The sequence below is a fragment of the Antennarius striatus genome, chromosome 23 (genome assembly GCF_040054535.1).
Source record: "Antennarius striatus isolate MH-2024 chromosome 23, ASM4005453v1, whole genome shotgun sequence".
NCBI lineage: Eukaryota > Metazoa > Chordata > Actinopteri > Lophiiformes > Antennariidae > Antennarius > Antennarius striatus.
The window spans coordinates 13,819,046-13,832,960 of NC_090798.1; the positions used below are offsets into that span (position 1 = coordinate 13,819,046).

The 13,915-nt window shown below is 43.0% G+C and overlaps 1 protein-coding gene across 1 annotated transcript in view; it reads right to left on the reverse strand.

The window, feature by feature from the left end:
- ablim2 (actin binding LIM protein family, member 2) overlaps positions 1-11,873 on the reverse strand; it is a 70,769-nt gene extending 58,896 nt beyond the window's left edge. Inside the window, exon 1 of the mRNA XM_068308026.1 lies at positions 11,619-11,873. Within this exon, the coding sequence (XP_068164127.1) occupies positions 11,619-11,631 (13 nt within the window). The 5' untranslated portion in view covers positions 11,632-11,873. The remainder of the gene's footprint in view (positions 1-11,618) is intronic.
- Positions 11,874-13,915: the final 2,042 nt, after the last annotated feature.

The window sequence follows — 13,915 nt, forward strand, 5'->3', positions numbered from 1 at the left end:
AGCAGTAGAGCAGATCGCCCAGCATTCGGTGGATCGATTCCCGCTCCCGCCTGAACATCCCCGGAGTGTGAGCTGACGGTGGGAGGTGTCAGCTCACCTCCCAGCCACTGCCGAGGCTCCCTTGAGCAAGGCGCCGTCCCCCCTACGAGCTGCTCTATTGGGGCGCACTCCAGGAAGCTGCTGCCCGTCACTCTGCCTCCCTATGTACAGCTTGATGTTGTGTATTGTGTACTAACTGCATGCTTACAGGCCCCCTTGTGTGCTGTGTTGCTTCAGGGGTCTGTACATACTCTGAAAAACTAACACAAAAATGTAACAATGTACACCTGAGTGACAAATGTAATTTCCCCGAGGGGATCAATAAAAGTATATCTACTTCTTCTTTCTACATACATGTGCGATTAACAACAAGTAATGTGTGCTAGAGAAGACAGATATTTCCCCTACGGGGGTTAAATAAAGTTGATTTCATTTTATTTCATAATAGCTTCAACAGAAATAATGTGAGTTCTGTATTCTTTGTGTGTGGCCCGGTACCGACTAGTCCAGTCCTCCAGACCGCCACTGGTCTAGCGGACTGGACTCTACTCCATAGTCCTTATCTCTAAATTTTGACCCTTTGACTTCACATTCAGGGTTTGAGGAAAAGACTCCTTGAGTACATCTGAAAACCTGCAAATAAACACTAACCTGCTAAAGAAATGTGACTGAGGTTGTGCCGGTACAGCATGACATCACTGAAGGGTGTGGCCAAAGGTACGACACTTAGAACTTTCAACCAACAAAAAGTGTTTGCCAGTTTGGTTATGAAGGAACAATTCATCTAAAAGCAGTAAAACAGTCATTAGATAGTCTTTCCTGTGCCGATGGAAAGTTTTTTAGTCTTCACAGCAAACCAGTGTGGTACGATTCCTCTATACAAATGAACCGGTGAGAAGGTCTGCCAAAGAAATGAAGGACCGTGTGTTATTCTGGTTCTTCAGATGTCTCAGATCTCTGCTCACGTTGCTGCTTGGACCTTTAGTTACTAAAGTTTCAGCAACAAGTGCCTCTCTGGATTTAATGGTACCTTTCTGTTTACGGCTCCAGTACTCTGGTATACAGACTGCTGTTCACGTTGATATTGTGCACGTGTTTCTGTTCCTGTTGCCTTTAACCTCAAGGACACAAGGAAGACTTCTGTTTTATAAATGTCTGAATAACATCTTTTCACATCAGCTGGGGATGACCAGGCTTTAATAGAGCAGGGCTACAGCTGTGCAATCTGTATAAAGTCACTTTATGCTTGATGTTGGTGATTTTTATGTAAAAAAAAATGATCTTGGCAATCCAAACCAGTTGGTTTTTCTAGACCGTGTTTCTGAATGAATGGAGGAGACGGAGCTGATTAATAGATGAACTCAGGACATCATCTCCATTCCCACGATTACAGTCCCTGAAGCCTGGGTAGCACAGTGTGTGTGTGTGTGTGTGTGTGTGTGTGTGTGTGTGTGTGTGCTCAAAATCAACACACTCCTGATAAAAGTCTAGCACAGTGGAAAGGGGGAGGAGGAGGATAAATACAGCTGTAACCAATGGCAACCAGCTTTAAGGAGGATGGATGGATGAGTGCCAGAAAAGGAAGAGTTGTGTGAGTGTGTGGACACACACACACACACACACACACACACACACACACACACACACACACACACACACACACACACAGAGGAGAAAGTGCATTGATAAATAATTCACTAACTCATTGATCTGTGTCTCCGTCGAACAGCAGTGATCTGATCCAGGTATCCACGCGTATTCCTGATGCATCTGGAAATGCAGATGACTGGGGCAGTAATGACTGGGGGCAGTGAGGACTGGGGGCAGTGATGCCTGGGGGCAGGTCCTGGTTGTGTCGTTCAGTCAGAGCTTCAGTCTTTGTGTCGTTCTTTCTACAGATTATTGCGGTACATTCTGTCTACATTCCTTCGTCTGTATGTGGAGTTTTGGAATGTTTAGATTGTTTAACTTTGGATTTTTCGTGTGTGTTTTCCATCTTGTAGACTTTGACTCTATTGTTACCATCAGAAACTTCATTTCAGTTGGATATTTAGCTCCAAAACCCACTGGAGGACACCCTCCTTGTCTCTGGTGTCTGGCTCCTCAGACTCAGTTCTAATGAAATGGACCCAGTGGGCCCGTCTGAACCAAGGCTTTAGTCACTAGAACATCACGAGCAGTGCGTCTGGTCTGCTCATGTTCACTTCAAACTTCACTCTTCTGACGTGTGTATTGTTTATCTGGTGCAAAAAAATGCTGAGCATGCATGTTTAATTCAAGACAGGTCTGAAGACATGGCGTTGCTATGACAACACAAAGGGTTTTTTTTTGCATTTAGAAAGTGCTTTACATCAAACTGCTACAGAAACCAATGAAAGTAAATCATTGGCTTAAAGGGTTTTGTGTGAAAACGCTCCAGGAGACGGGTGGCACACAGATGTGTTCACTATTTATTCTGAAGTTAAATCACATGCAGATTTGTGATCTGATGACGCACTATGTAAACAAAACTTTAATGGTTAGCCGTGGAGCTAACCTGTAAACCAGTTAGTTTATACCACTGATTCAAGTCTCCGTTCATTTAGGTCTCAGAGTAAAACTATGAAGAGTCGTCATTAACAAACTGATTAACAGTTTTAAAATCAAAGCAGTGCGATAGACTTTTGACAAACAGCAGTCTTTCTATCCTATATTGACTCCAGTTGCCGAATATTGACACGCCATCCATAACGTGTACTGACATCGAGAAAACCATCAAGTCTCAACAAGCATGAACCTTTAAGCTGTTCTTCATTTCCAGAACAACCATGAGGTTTTTCCTGTTTGAACACTGGAAACCGTTTAAGAGTAAACTTATATGTTCAGGCGCCTGAAGCGCCAGTCAGTCAAATGAACCCGATGGTGACGTGGATCAATGTCACTACTGCTGTGATAGAATAATTATGGGCAACTGGGTTTGAGGGTACTTCTCAGGTGATCGGTGTCTGCGTGTTCTAACCTGCAAATGTCATGACCAGACAAACGCTGTAGCTCTACTGGATCCGTACCCCTCAGCTGCTGCTAAGTACCTACATACATATCCAGCCCAGCTCCCCATAACACGGACAGCTGACCTTGATGGATGCTGTCACGTCTAAATATCACACTCAGCACATCAAACACTGACGATTCGATTAACAGGAACCTGCATGCTGGAGCTGTTAGCCTCGCAGGCAGGAGTAAAGAGCAAATAACAGAAAATAAGAGTTTTATTTTACCAAGGGTCCCTTTTGGCTCTGACTGAGCAGAGCAGACTGGAGGGGAGTTTCCATCTGATCCCAGCTGACAGTCGAGGCGGGTACAGCCTAGTCACATAACGCTGCATAGAAGCCAGGCTAACAACACAGCAGAATGAAGGAAACAGGCCGGTCTCACTGTGTCAACTGACAGAACTGTACACAGACTGCATGTACTTTATGTACTTAATATACTGCAACTACATCCCACTTCAAAGCGGTGACGTATTGTAAATGTCAGTGTTCGTTCATCTGTCCGTTGGTCCACCAAATGTCTCCACAACCGTTACAGACAGAAAGATGAAACAAAAAGCACATGACTCAGGCAGCAGAGGGGATGAAGAGGAGAAGATAACTTTGACCTTGAGAAAACTTGGTCAAGGTCAAATTTCAACTTTTGTACACTCAGGAACCGGATAAGATAGAAAGACGAGGGAGAAGACCAGTGTGAGTAAGACCATAAATCAAAGCTAGTGTTTTGATCTATGGTCTTACTCACACTGGCCTTCTCCATATGCGCTAGTCTATGCACTTGTCAGGTACTACTTTCAGGGTACCCTGACCTACCCTGAAAGTAGCTCAGGGTAAGTCGCGAGATGTTTCAGTCTCTGACTGCTTTGGTTCTAGTATTCTAGCATATTGCATCATAGCAATATCAAATATTGTAAATACATAAATATCCATCTTCTTCTTTTTTTTCAGCTTTTCCCTTCAGGGTCTCCACAGCCAATCAGTGTCCTCCATCTAACCCTGTCTTCTCATCCTCTTCTCTCACACCAACTACCTTCATGTCCTCTTTCACTACATCCATAAACCTCCTCTTTGGTCTTCCTCTAGGCCTCCTGCCTGGCAGTTCAGAACTCAGCATCCTTCTACCAATATATTCACTATCTCTCCTCTGGACATGTCCAAACCATCTCAGTCTGGCCTCTCTGACTTTATCTCCAGAACCTCTAACATGTGCTGTCCCTCTGATGTACTCATTCCTGATCCTATCCATCCTGGTCACTCCCAGAGAGAACCTCAGCATCTTCATCTCTGCTACCTCCAGCTCTGTCTCCTGTCTTTTCTTCAGTGACACTGTCTCTAGACCAAACAACATCGCTGGTCTCACCACAGTTTTGTACACCTTTCCTTTCATTTTAGGTGTGACAGAGGAACTCCTCTGTCACACCTACACACACCTCACCACTGTCTTACAGTCTTCATACATGTCCTGCACCGCTCTAACATACTTCTCTGCCACTCCAGACTTCCTCATACAATACCACAGTTCCTCTCTGGACACCCTGTCATCAGCTTTCTCCAGATCTACAAAAACACAATGCAGCTCCCTCTGGCCTTCTCTGTACTTCTCTATCAACATCCTCAGAGCAAATACTGCATCTGTAGTACTCTGTTTTGGCATGAAACCATACTGCTGCTCACAGATGTTCACTTCTGCCCTTAGTCCAGCTTCCACTACTCTCTCCCATAACTTCATTGTATGGCTCATCAGCTTTATTCCTCTGTAGTTGCCACAACTCTGCACATCTCCCTTGTTCTTAAAAATGGGCACCAGCACACTTCTCCTCCATTCCTCAGGCATCTTCTCACTATCTAAGATCCTGTTGAACAACCCAGTCAGAAACTCTACTGCCACATACATAAATATCCATCTAAGTGATAAACCCGTGTGACCATAGGATGCATCTGACTCCTGGAGGACAAACAACCTGACCTTCCTTCCTTCTGGTGAAACAGCAGACTGCAGAGAAATGTCACAAGCCTACACCACATTCTGCTGCACTAATTACTGTGTGTGTGTGTGTGTGTGTGTGTGTGTGTGTGTGTGTGTGTGTGTGTGTGTGTGTGTGTGTGTGTGTGTGTGTGTGTGTGTGTGTGTGTGTGTGTGTGTGTGTGTGTGTGTGTGTGTGTGTTATCCAGGATTCATCCCAGGAAGAAGAGCTCTGCTGTGTTTCTCCCCACCGGTTCGACCCACGGTTACTTGGTGGAGCTGTAGCACCACTGCAGCAGTGAGAACCCAACGACTAACCAAACACAGAGAAACTGAAACAAGAGATTTCTACTCCACCAAAGATCTTGATAGGACATTGGTAATTGGATCTTTACTGTCTGGTCTTCATGGAACACTTCAACAGAATAGACCCACAATCAGTACAGTTCTTGGCAGCTGTATCTCAGGACGAAGCGCCGTCTGCAAGCATTGTTGAAAGCTGAAGTTAAAATCTGGTGGCTTGAACTCCAAGTTGTCCTGGAGTGAGATACTGACCCATGAGTAGGTCCCCATGAGTAGGTCCCCATGAGTAGGTCCCCATGAGTAGGTCCCCATGAGTAGGTCCCCATGAGTAGGTCCCCATGAGTAGGTCCCCATGCGCTGCAAGGGCCTCTGGCTTTAGATTCAGCTCAAAACTGACTTACATGAATAATCTATAGTTAAAATCCTAATGTTTTATATTTATATAAGACAAATTTGTACATTTCAGGAATTCTGTGAAGTAATACTTTCACTCTATAATGCAGAAAAAACTGTCAGCATTAAATACTAGCATGAGGTTTATTAACCTAAATCAATGTTAAAATACAAGATTATTTGTTTTGTTTTGGGATAGTTCACAGATACAAATACACTCTCTATTACATAAAATGATTTTATATTATTATATATGTTTATATGTATATGTTTATATATTATATATGTTTATATGTGTATATATATGTTTATATACTGTATGTTTATATATTATCCAGACAAGGGAAAAAACATTTGTAAAAACAGCAACAAAGAACAAACAGTGACAAACACACACACACACACACACACACACACACACACACACGCAGACACGCAGACACACACACACACACACACGCAGACACACACACACACACACACACACACGCAGACACACACACACACACACACTCACACACACACACACACTGGAGGCACATTCCTTTAAAACTCCTGCACATGACACGTGACACATTATTGGGAGCCAGTTTTACTGCCGGTGTCACGACGACCAAAAATAATAGTGCGTGTGTGTTGGTGAGCAGCTGCTCACTAACTGGTCCTGAAGCACATCCTGACCAGAGACGCCTCCTGACATCAGGGAATGTCTGTGATGGTGTTCTGTGTCATTATTAAACTGTATCAGTATGAACTCGTCCCACTCACTGGTCCTTTAGTTTAGACTCAGACTAACTTGTGTAGTTCAGACTCAGACTAACTCCTGTAGTTTAGACTCAGACTAACTCCTGTAGTTTAGACTCGTGTTACTTTGGCGTTTCGAACACAACACTGTTGTTGAAGCTTTGACATCATCATTCCTAACAATGACATCATGCTGTGGAATGTGACGAACACGTGTGTCTGATTCCGTCCTCATGACAAACAGCACACGTGTGTTCATAGCTCAGACCTCAGGAAAATTAAACATGTATCTTCGTTGTTCATTTGCAGACCAGTACATGGATTCATTTAGAACACTTTAACTCCAGTGAAGTCAATAGCATCCAGTTTGGATTGTGTGGCTGGATTATTTTTGATCAAGTTGATCAATTTATGGATGAGCTACATTGACTTGTAACTACAGAACAAAGGAAACCACTGCTGTTAGTTCTCCAGCTGGTAACAACATAAATAATCTATAGGAACCGACAGAAACATACGGCATAGACACGTCAGGCAGGAATGCTGATCCTGCCTCTGGTCGGTGTTCTTCAGTGTTCACAGGAGAGTCGTTAGCAGTCATGACTTCACCTGATTCTAAGCTGGTACACCAACGCTCCAGTCGGCTGATTCTGGAGACTGTTTCATTACTTTAAGAGATTTACACGCGACAAATGTCTCTAAAGAAGACTTTCGTGGAACAGAAACACACCCGTTAGGCAGCACCAAAGACCTGAGCCTACGGCACTACCGGCTAATCATTCATCTTCTGCTCTCGTGGGTCACGGGGGTTGCTGGAAGACTGTCTGATCGTCTGTAAGTCTGTCTGATGGACGTAAGGTGGGGCATGTGAGCTGACGGGTGTAGGAGAAGAGCAGGGTCACAGACGTGTTCTCACCTCCATCCACAGACGTCTCCTCTCCACAGCAGGTCTTCTCTGCTGCTGGACGTTGCCAATGATGTTAATATGACTAGAAGAAGGACCAGGCATAGCACGGACTAGCCGAATGGACTATTCTGAATCGACATGTTTTGAATGTATTTATACTTTTTATTCCCCCCATCTCCACCAGACCTATCTACAAATTTAGCATAGCTACAGTTTAGCACAACCCCTCAGGATGACATCCCAGCACTACTGGTCTGGTGCAAGTTATTGTATTTATTGTTTATTACTGAAATCTTGAATTATATTTCATTAATAACTTCAGTACCCTAATGCTGTGTTCACACCAAATATGATGCAAATCATTCCTTCACTGTGATTACATTTAAATCCAATGCAAAGCTGGAGTTGATGCAAATTACTGGCGGCAGAGCAGCTTTAACAAATTTAAAGACATAACGTCGTTTTTAATGTCTTGAATCTGTATGAGTCAGCACTGAGTCTTCAGACCTGAAACATCAGACGTCAGTAGGTCACTGAGGTGGAAACAGAACAGGCTCCTCATAAATCCATGAGAAGATGGAGGTGGAGGTGGAGGAGGGATCATCAGGTTATTTCTGTGAACACGGCTTAATTCGATTTGAGCCATCAGACATTCACGACTCCTGGGTTGGCCTTGACTCCACAGGTGACCTCAGGAGAGTCAAACCATCTCCTCCATGACATTCACTCAGTGAGACAAGACCTTCACAGCAGCAGAGACATCTGTGAAGACAAACTGTCTGAGCAGTGCTGGACAGGTGACAGGAAAACACTGTGGGAAACAGAAGACGGGAAACATCTGAGGCCGGTTGGGTACGGGAAGAGATGGTTAGAACCGATGGGGGCGGCAAGACAACAACAGGGTCACCAGAAAAACCCAACCCAAACAATGGTGGTGCTTCACCTTACCCACAACTATTCATTCCATGTGACGCTAGTGTTTGAGACTGGATCACTAGTGAATGAAGGTCCACGTGAAGCAAAGCCTTTCTATCGAGCCGTGAAGTCAACAAACGTGAAGCACACCGTCCTGACAGCGAGGGTCCACCGGCTGGTGTCACTGTCCTATTAGAATTACACTTAGACCAGACAGCTACTTAAAATGTAACTGGATCCCTCTCTTCTACACACATGAACGCACGTAAACACACACACACACACACACACATGAACACAGGTAAACACACACACACACACATGAACACAGGTAAACACACACACACGTTTACAAAGGCCTCACCAAAAAGCAGAGACGTGAAGCCAAACACAAATGTCTGTCTTGATTCCCAGCAGCGGACAGCAATGGGTTAATGAATTTCTACCATCTTGACTCCAGGATGAACTGAAGCTCCAGCAGAACATTAAGGACTCCACCCATTGAAACCAGTGCCACCAGACTGTCTGCTCTCTGCTCATTGATTTGTCCTCCCATCCTTCCTTACGAGACCCAGCCTCTGATCCACTCAAGTGTTCGTCTGACAAGTTGGAAGGTGAATGAAACTCATTTACAGTAGAACCTCCAGACGAGTCATTAGAGACACGATCCGCCCATCCGTCCACATGTATGTTCAACATGTGAGCAAAAATTAAAGATATGTATCCATCCATCAACTAGTCCACGTGTTGCCGGATGGATACGAATTCAGAGAGACCGGATCTCGTTCTTTACCACGTGTTGGCGGATGGATACGACATCAGTGAGACCGGATCTCGTTCTTTACCACGTGTTGGCGGATGGATACGACATCAGTGAGACCGGATCTCGTTCTTTACCACGTGTTGGTGGATGGATACATCAGTGAGACCGGATCTCGTTCTTCACCACGTGTTGGTGGATGGATACATCAGTGAGACCGGATCTCGTTCTTTACCACGTGTTGGTGGATGGATACATCAGTGAGACCGGATCTCGTTCTTTACCACGTGTTGGTGGATGGATACATCAGTGAGACCAGATCTCGTTCTTTACCACGTGTTGGCGGATGGATACGACATCAGTGAGACCGGATCTCGTTCTTTACCATGTGTTGGCGGATGGATACGACATCAGAGAGACCGGATCTCGTTCTTTACCACGTGTTGGTGGATGGATACATCAGTGAGACCAGATCTCGTTCTTTACCATGTGTTGGCGGATGGATACGACATCAGTGAGACCAGATCTCGTTCTTTACCACGTGTTGGTGGATGGATACATCAGTGAGACCAGATCTCGTTCTCGTTGGTGGAGTGAAGACGCAGCTCATATGTTCTTGTGTCTTTTGCGTTTCTTTTCAGTCTTTATCATTGTTTATGTAACTTATATATAATTAATTACACACAGGTAAAGTCTGCGTGTCTGTTGGTTGATAATTTAGGGGGTCGGGGCTTTTTGGAACAGATTAAAATGATTTTCGTTATTTTAAATGGTGAAATGTTTAACTTAGGATCTCAGTCACTGGACGGATGGAACTCGTATCTTCAGGTTCTTCTGTTCTACTAGTCAGACAAACTTTATGTCCACAGTGGCCTTGTGGTCACACTGGACATAAAATTTGCATCGGTAACAGTTGTTTTTTAAAAGTTATCTTCTGCTCATTATGCGTGAGCTGAATGAACATTTAATGTGTTGGACTGACAGACCATAAAACAGCTTCAGTTATCAGTTGTTGCTGACTGTTGTCATGATGGCAGTTGCTGAGTCGATGAATTGTTCTCTTCATAATTCTATTACGGCCTACACACACACACACACACACACACACACACACGATGCTCTGCTACTCAAACAATTTGGGACATTCCCATGTCCAGCGCTGTCATCAGTGTCACACTGAGAACCAAACCCCACAAACCATCTGCAGGTCCAGCTCATCATCACGTTAGAGCTTCACTGCAGCGGCTCCACAGGAGACAGGGAGAAGAAAAGAATTAACTATCATGCTGCTTATGCTTTTTTATTTAACCTTATTAATTACTGTTGTCATGTGGTGATAAAAAAGGTAGTGTTACAATTTTATTTTTATTTTTTAATATCAATATTTTGATATTTTTGTAACATAATTTCTTCAAAAAGGTACAGCATTAAGGATTATTAAGAAATAAACACAGAAATTAGACATTACTGCTGCAAAAAAAGTAAAGATTTTGGATTATTTCATTGTTGGACTGAATTTTCCACATTTAGTGCAAAAACTAACATTTAAAATAGAATGTTTAGCAGACTAAAAGCTTGTTTCAGCGAGAACATGATCATCCAGGAGGAGGAGCAATAAAACTCCCTCAGTGTCCATCCTGTTAGGTCACAGGATTTAGAACTTCACACGTAAAGAATTATCAATAATTGTTCACAGATTCTACGATTGTTTAGCCAACCAGTGTTTTTTTAAATATATTTTATCATGAATGGAGATAAAATCTAAAATGAAGCTAAAATGATTGTCTGGATCAATTTTAGTATGGAATTAGCATTGACTACATGAACACCAGAATAAAAACCAGCATTATTTGACCGGGGAACACGTTAGCTTGTGAGTTATCAAATAAACAAGGTAAATACAATCCATTTGATCAAATGATCAATATTTATCCATTTGTCACACTAGTTGTCTAATATTAACGTTTTATAGAGGCCTACATTAAAATCACTATGAATATAAAAGAAAACCTTCCTTAAATGTGTACAGGAACTATTTTCTTTGCCTTTTCTGCAGTGAAGTTTTCTTCCTGACGTCTCAGGTTATTCACTACAGAGAAAGTCTCTTCAAAAGAATATTGAAAAGTGATGATCTCCTTTGACCTGAATGTCACACGTTATTAAGACCTCAGAGCAGAATGGTTTCTGTACACACACACAGACACACATGGACCAGCCTTGTGTTCCATCTGCTGGGGCGAAGCCTGTTGTGACAGGAGCTGGGCCTCAGATGCCTCCAAACCTCCTCAGGCTGCAGAGCGTCCACCGTGGACATCTCCACACCTTGTGTGACAGACTGGTCCACGCTGGGACTGGTTCGTGTCTGATGCTGCTCTGGCTTCATTAGAGCATCCACACTTTTTTTAATAACATCTTTTTCATGCATAATTTAGATGCATAGAGCCAGATTTTAATCAGATTATGATGAAGTTAAAATAGATTAAACGTGAAAATTAGAAGATAAAAACACAGGAGTGATTAGTGATGCAGGACCTTCAGTTCAATCTATAATCGATAGGGTCCTACCGGTGCTGCTCATGGTGCCGTCAGACGCTCCTCCGGTCGGATGCTGCACCGTCAACCCGTCAACCAGACGCAGTGGCGGATCGGCCGCCCGGGGTCAGCCGCGGGGACCGAGACGAGGCCGGGTGTGGGTGAGTCCTCAGGCCGCGGACACCTCCCGACGGGGGACGAGCAGACAATGTCCTCGACACTGCGGGGCGGCGCTGGCTCTGCGTGCGGGTTCAGTGCGGGCTGGGTGTGGGCTAGCGGCGGAGCGCCGCGGCTACCGTCAAGTGACCGCAGAGAGGAATCACGACTTCCGGTATGTGCTTCAAAATAAAACACTGTTACGCGTCAGGAATAGAAACTACGTATTATGATCAGCCGTACCGTATATTTAATTACTGTCATCACGCCAGTAATCAAGTATGAGCAATCAAATTACATTTTAATACAACGCCAATATTACTTCCTGTACATATTGTTTCAACCAATATTGGATGTTAAGTGAAGAAAGGTAATTAGATGAATAGAATTTTTTGAGGAGACACGTCTATCTGCTTATAAGCTGCTTGTGAAAATGAAATGGAATATAAGGTCAAATTAATTGACTCATTCATCTTACAGCTATTACAGTATGTATAATTTAGAACGATGTGTTATGCTGATATATGATATTTTTCAAAATCTGTTGAAAAGCTGTTCATATAATGAAGAAAGTAATGGTGTAATTTTGAATGAATGTTTTGATGCTAATAATTTCTGTCTACGTATGATGTTGGTAGTTCAACTGGAAAAAATGTTATGCTTTTATATTGAAGGAAACATTAGAAGGCTTCCTGTCTTGTGTTGGTAGCAGCAGGTGTTTGTCTCAGCTTTACGTCACTCACTCACTGCGACTCAGCGCAGCATCCTCTGGTGACAGCGGCACTGCGCCTGTAGCGCGGGACACATGGTAGTTGTAGTTTTTATGGAGAAAAAGACCGTCTATAAGAACGTTTTGAACTACAAGTCTTCAAAATAAACCAACTGCATTATGAGGCGTCTGGAAGTAACACAAGTAAAATATATCACAAATATGCAGCACATATGTTTTCATGGATTAAGAATTAATGCGTGATCTTGAAAGTGAATTTGTCTCTTTATAATCCTCCAATTAATTTCACAATGATATTTAAATCTGTGTTTAAGAGCCTGTCACTGATCGAGATAAACCATCTATGACTGAATTAGCATATTAAGATGCTAATTAACAACTTCTTGCAGGCGTCTCAGACTGCTCACAATAAAGCCTATAATGTACAGTTTCAGGCATTTATTGGGACCTGCAATACTATTCTCACATGACTGGAACAGTTCAGAAGGTCAGTCGGTATCAGGAGAGACACATCTTCAGGTGAAGCTTTGGTCCAATCTCCTTTATGACCACCAACTAACCGGACAAGGAATGTTCCTACTTTGGGACTAACTAAATATCCACAGTCTAAAAACCTTCCACTTGTAAAGAATGTAATTCAATGGATGAATTAATGAATTCAATTTTTTACAGTATGTGATTATTTTAATTTTATGTATTCAGGAGAAAATGTTCTGAATTGAACTGTGTGGATAAGAGTCGAGTTACAGCAGAATATGAGAACACGTCAATAATTTTTTCACAAATAAATGTTAATGATGAGAAATTACATTGTTAAACATGTCTGTGTAGGTTCTCAGTCATCCAGGTCATGGTTATCCAAAGCTGGTTAAGTCAATCCACTGGACGTTAAGAAAGTTCTTGAAGACGTTTTGTTTCTGACTAAATGTCTTCAAGAACTTTCTTAACGTCCAGTAGATTGACTTAACCAGCTTTGGATACATTATCAAACATGTCAGTTTTGTTCAGAGGTCAAACAGACACTCAAAAATCACATCTCTGTCAAAGTTCAAACCAAAACACAACCAGTAAGTTGAGCGACGATCAACAGTCTGTGAATACCAGTCCCAACCTGTCCATTAACTTTAATCAGCAGAGATGTACAAAGCAGAGAGGGGGATGATCCCCCCCCCCATCCCCGTTAACAAATCATTGTAATAGGTCCCTGAACGGTAAATACACAGACTGCGTTTAAAGACCTTTGGCGCCACCTGGTGGACAATAAGGTGAGCTACATCCTCCTGACACGTCAGACTCCCTGCAGCAGATCAATATACTGAATTTGCATCCAGTGGAACAGACCAGCAAATTCACAAGGTCCACATCTGAGCTACTCACAGCCAATCAAACAAGAGGCTGTTTCTTCTCTGAAGGAAAACGTGATAAGACTTTAGTACATCATTAA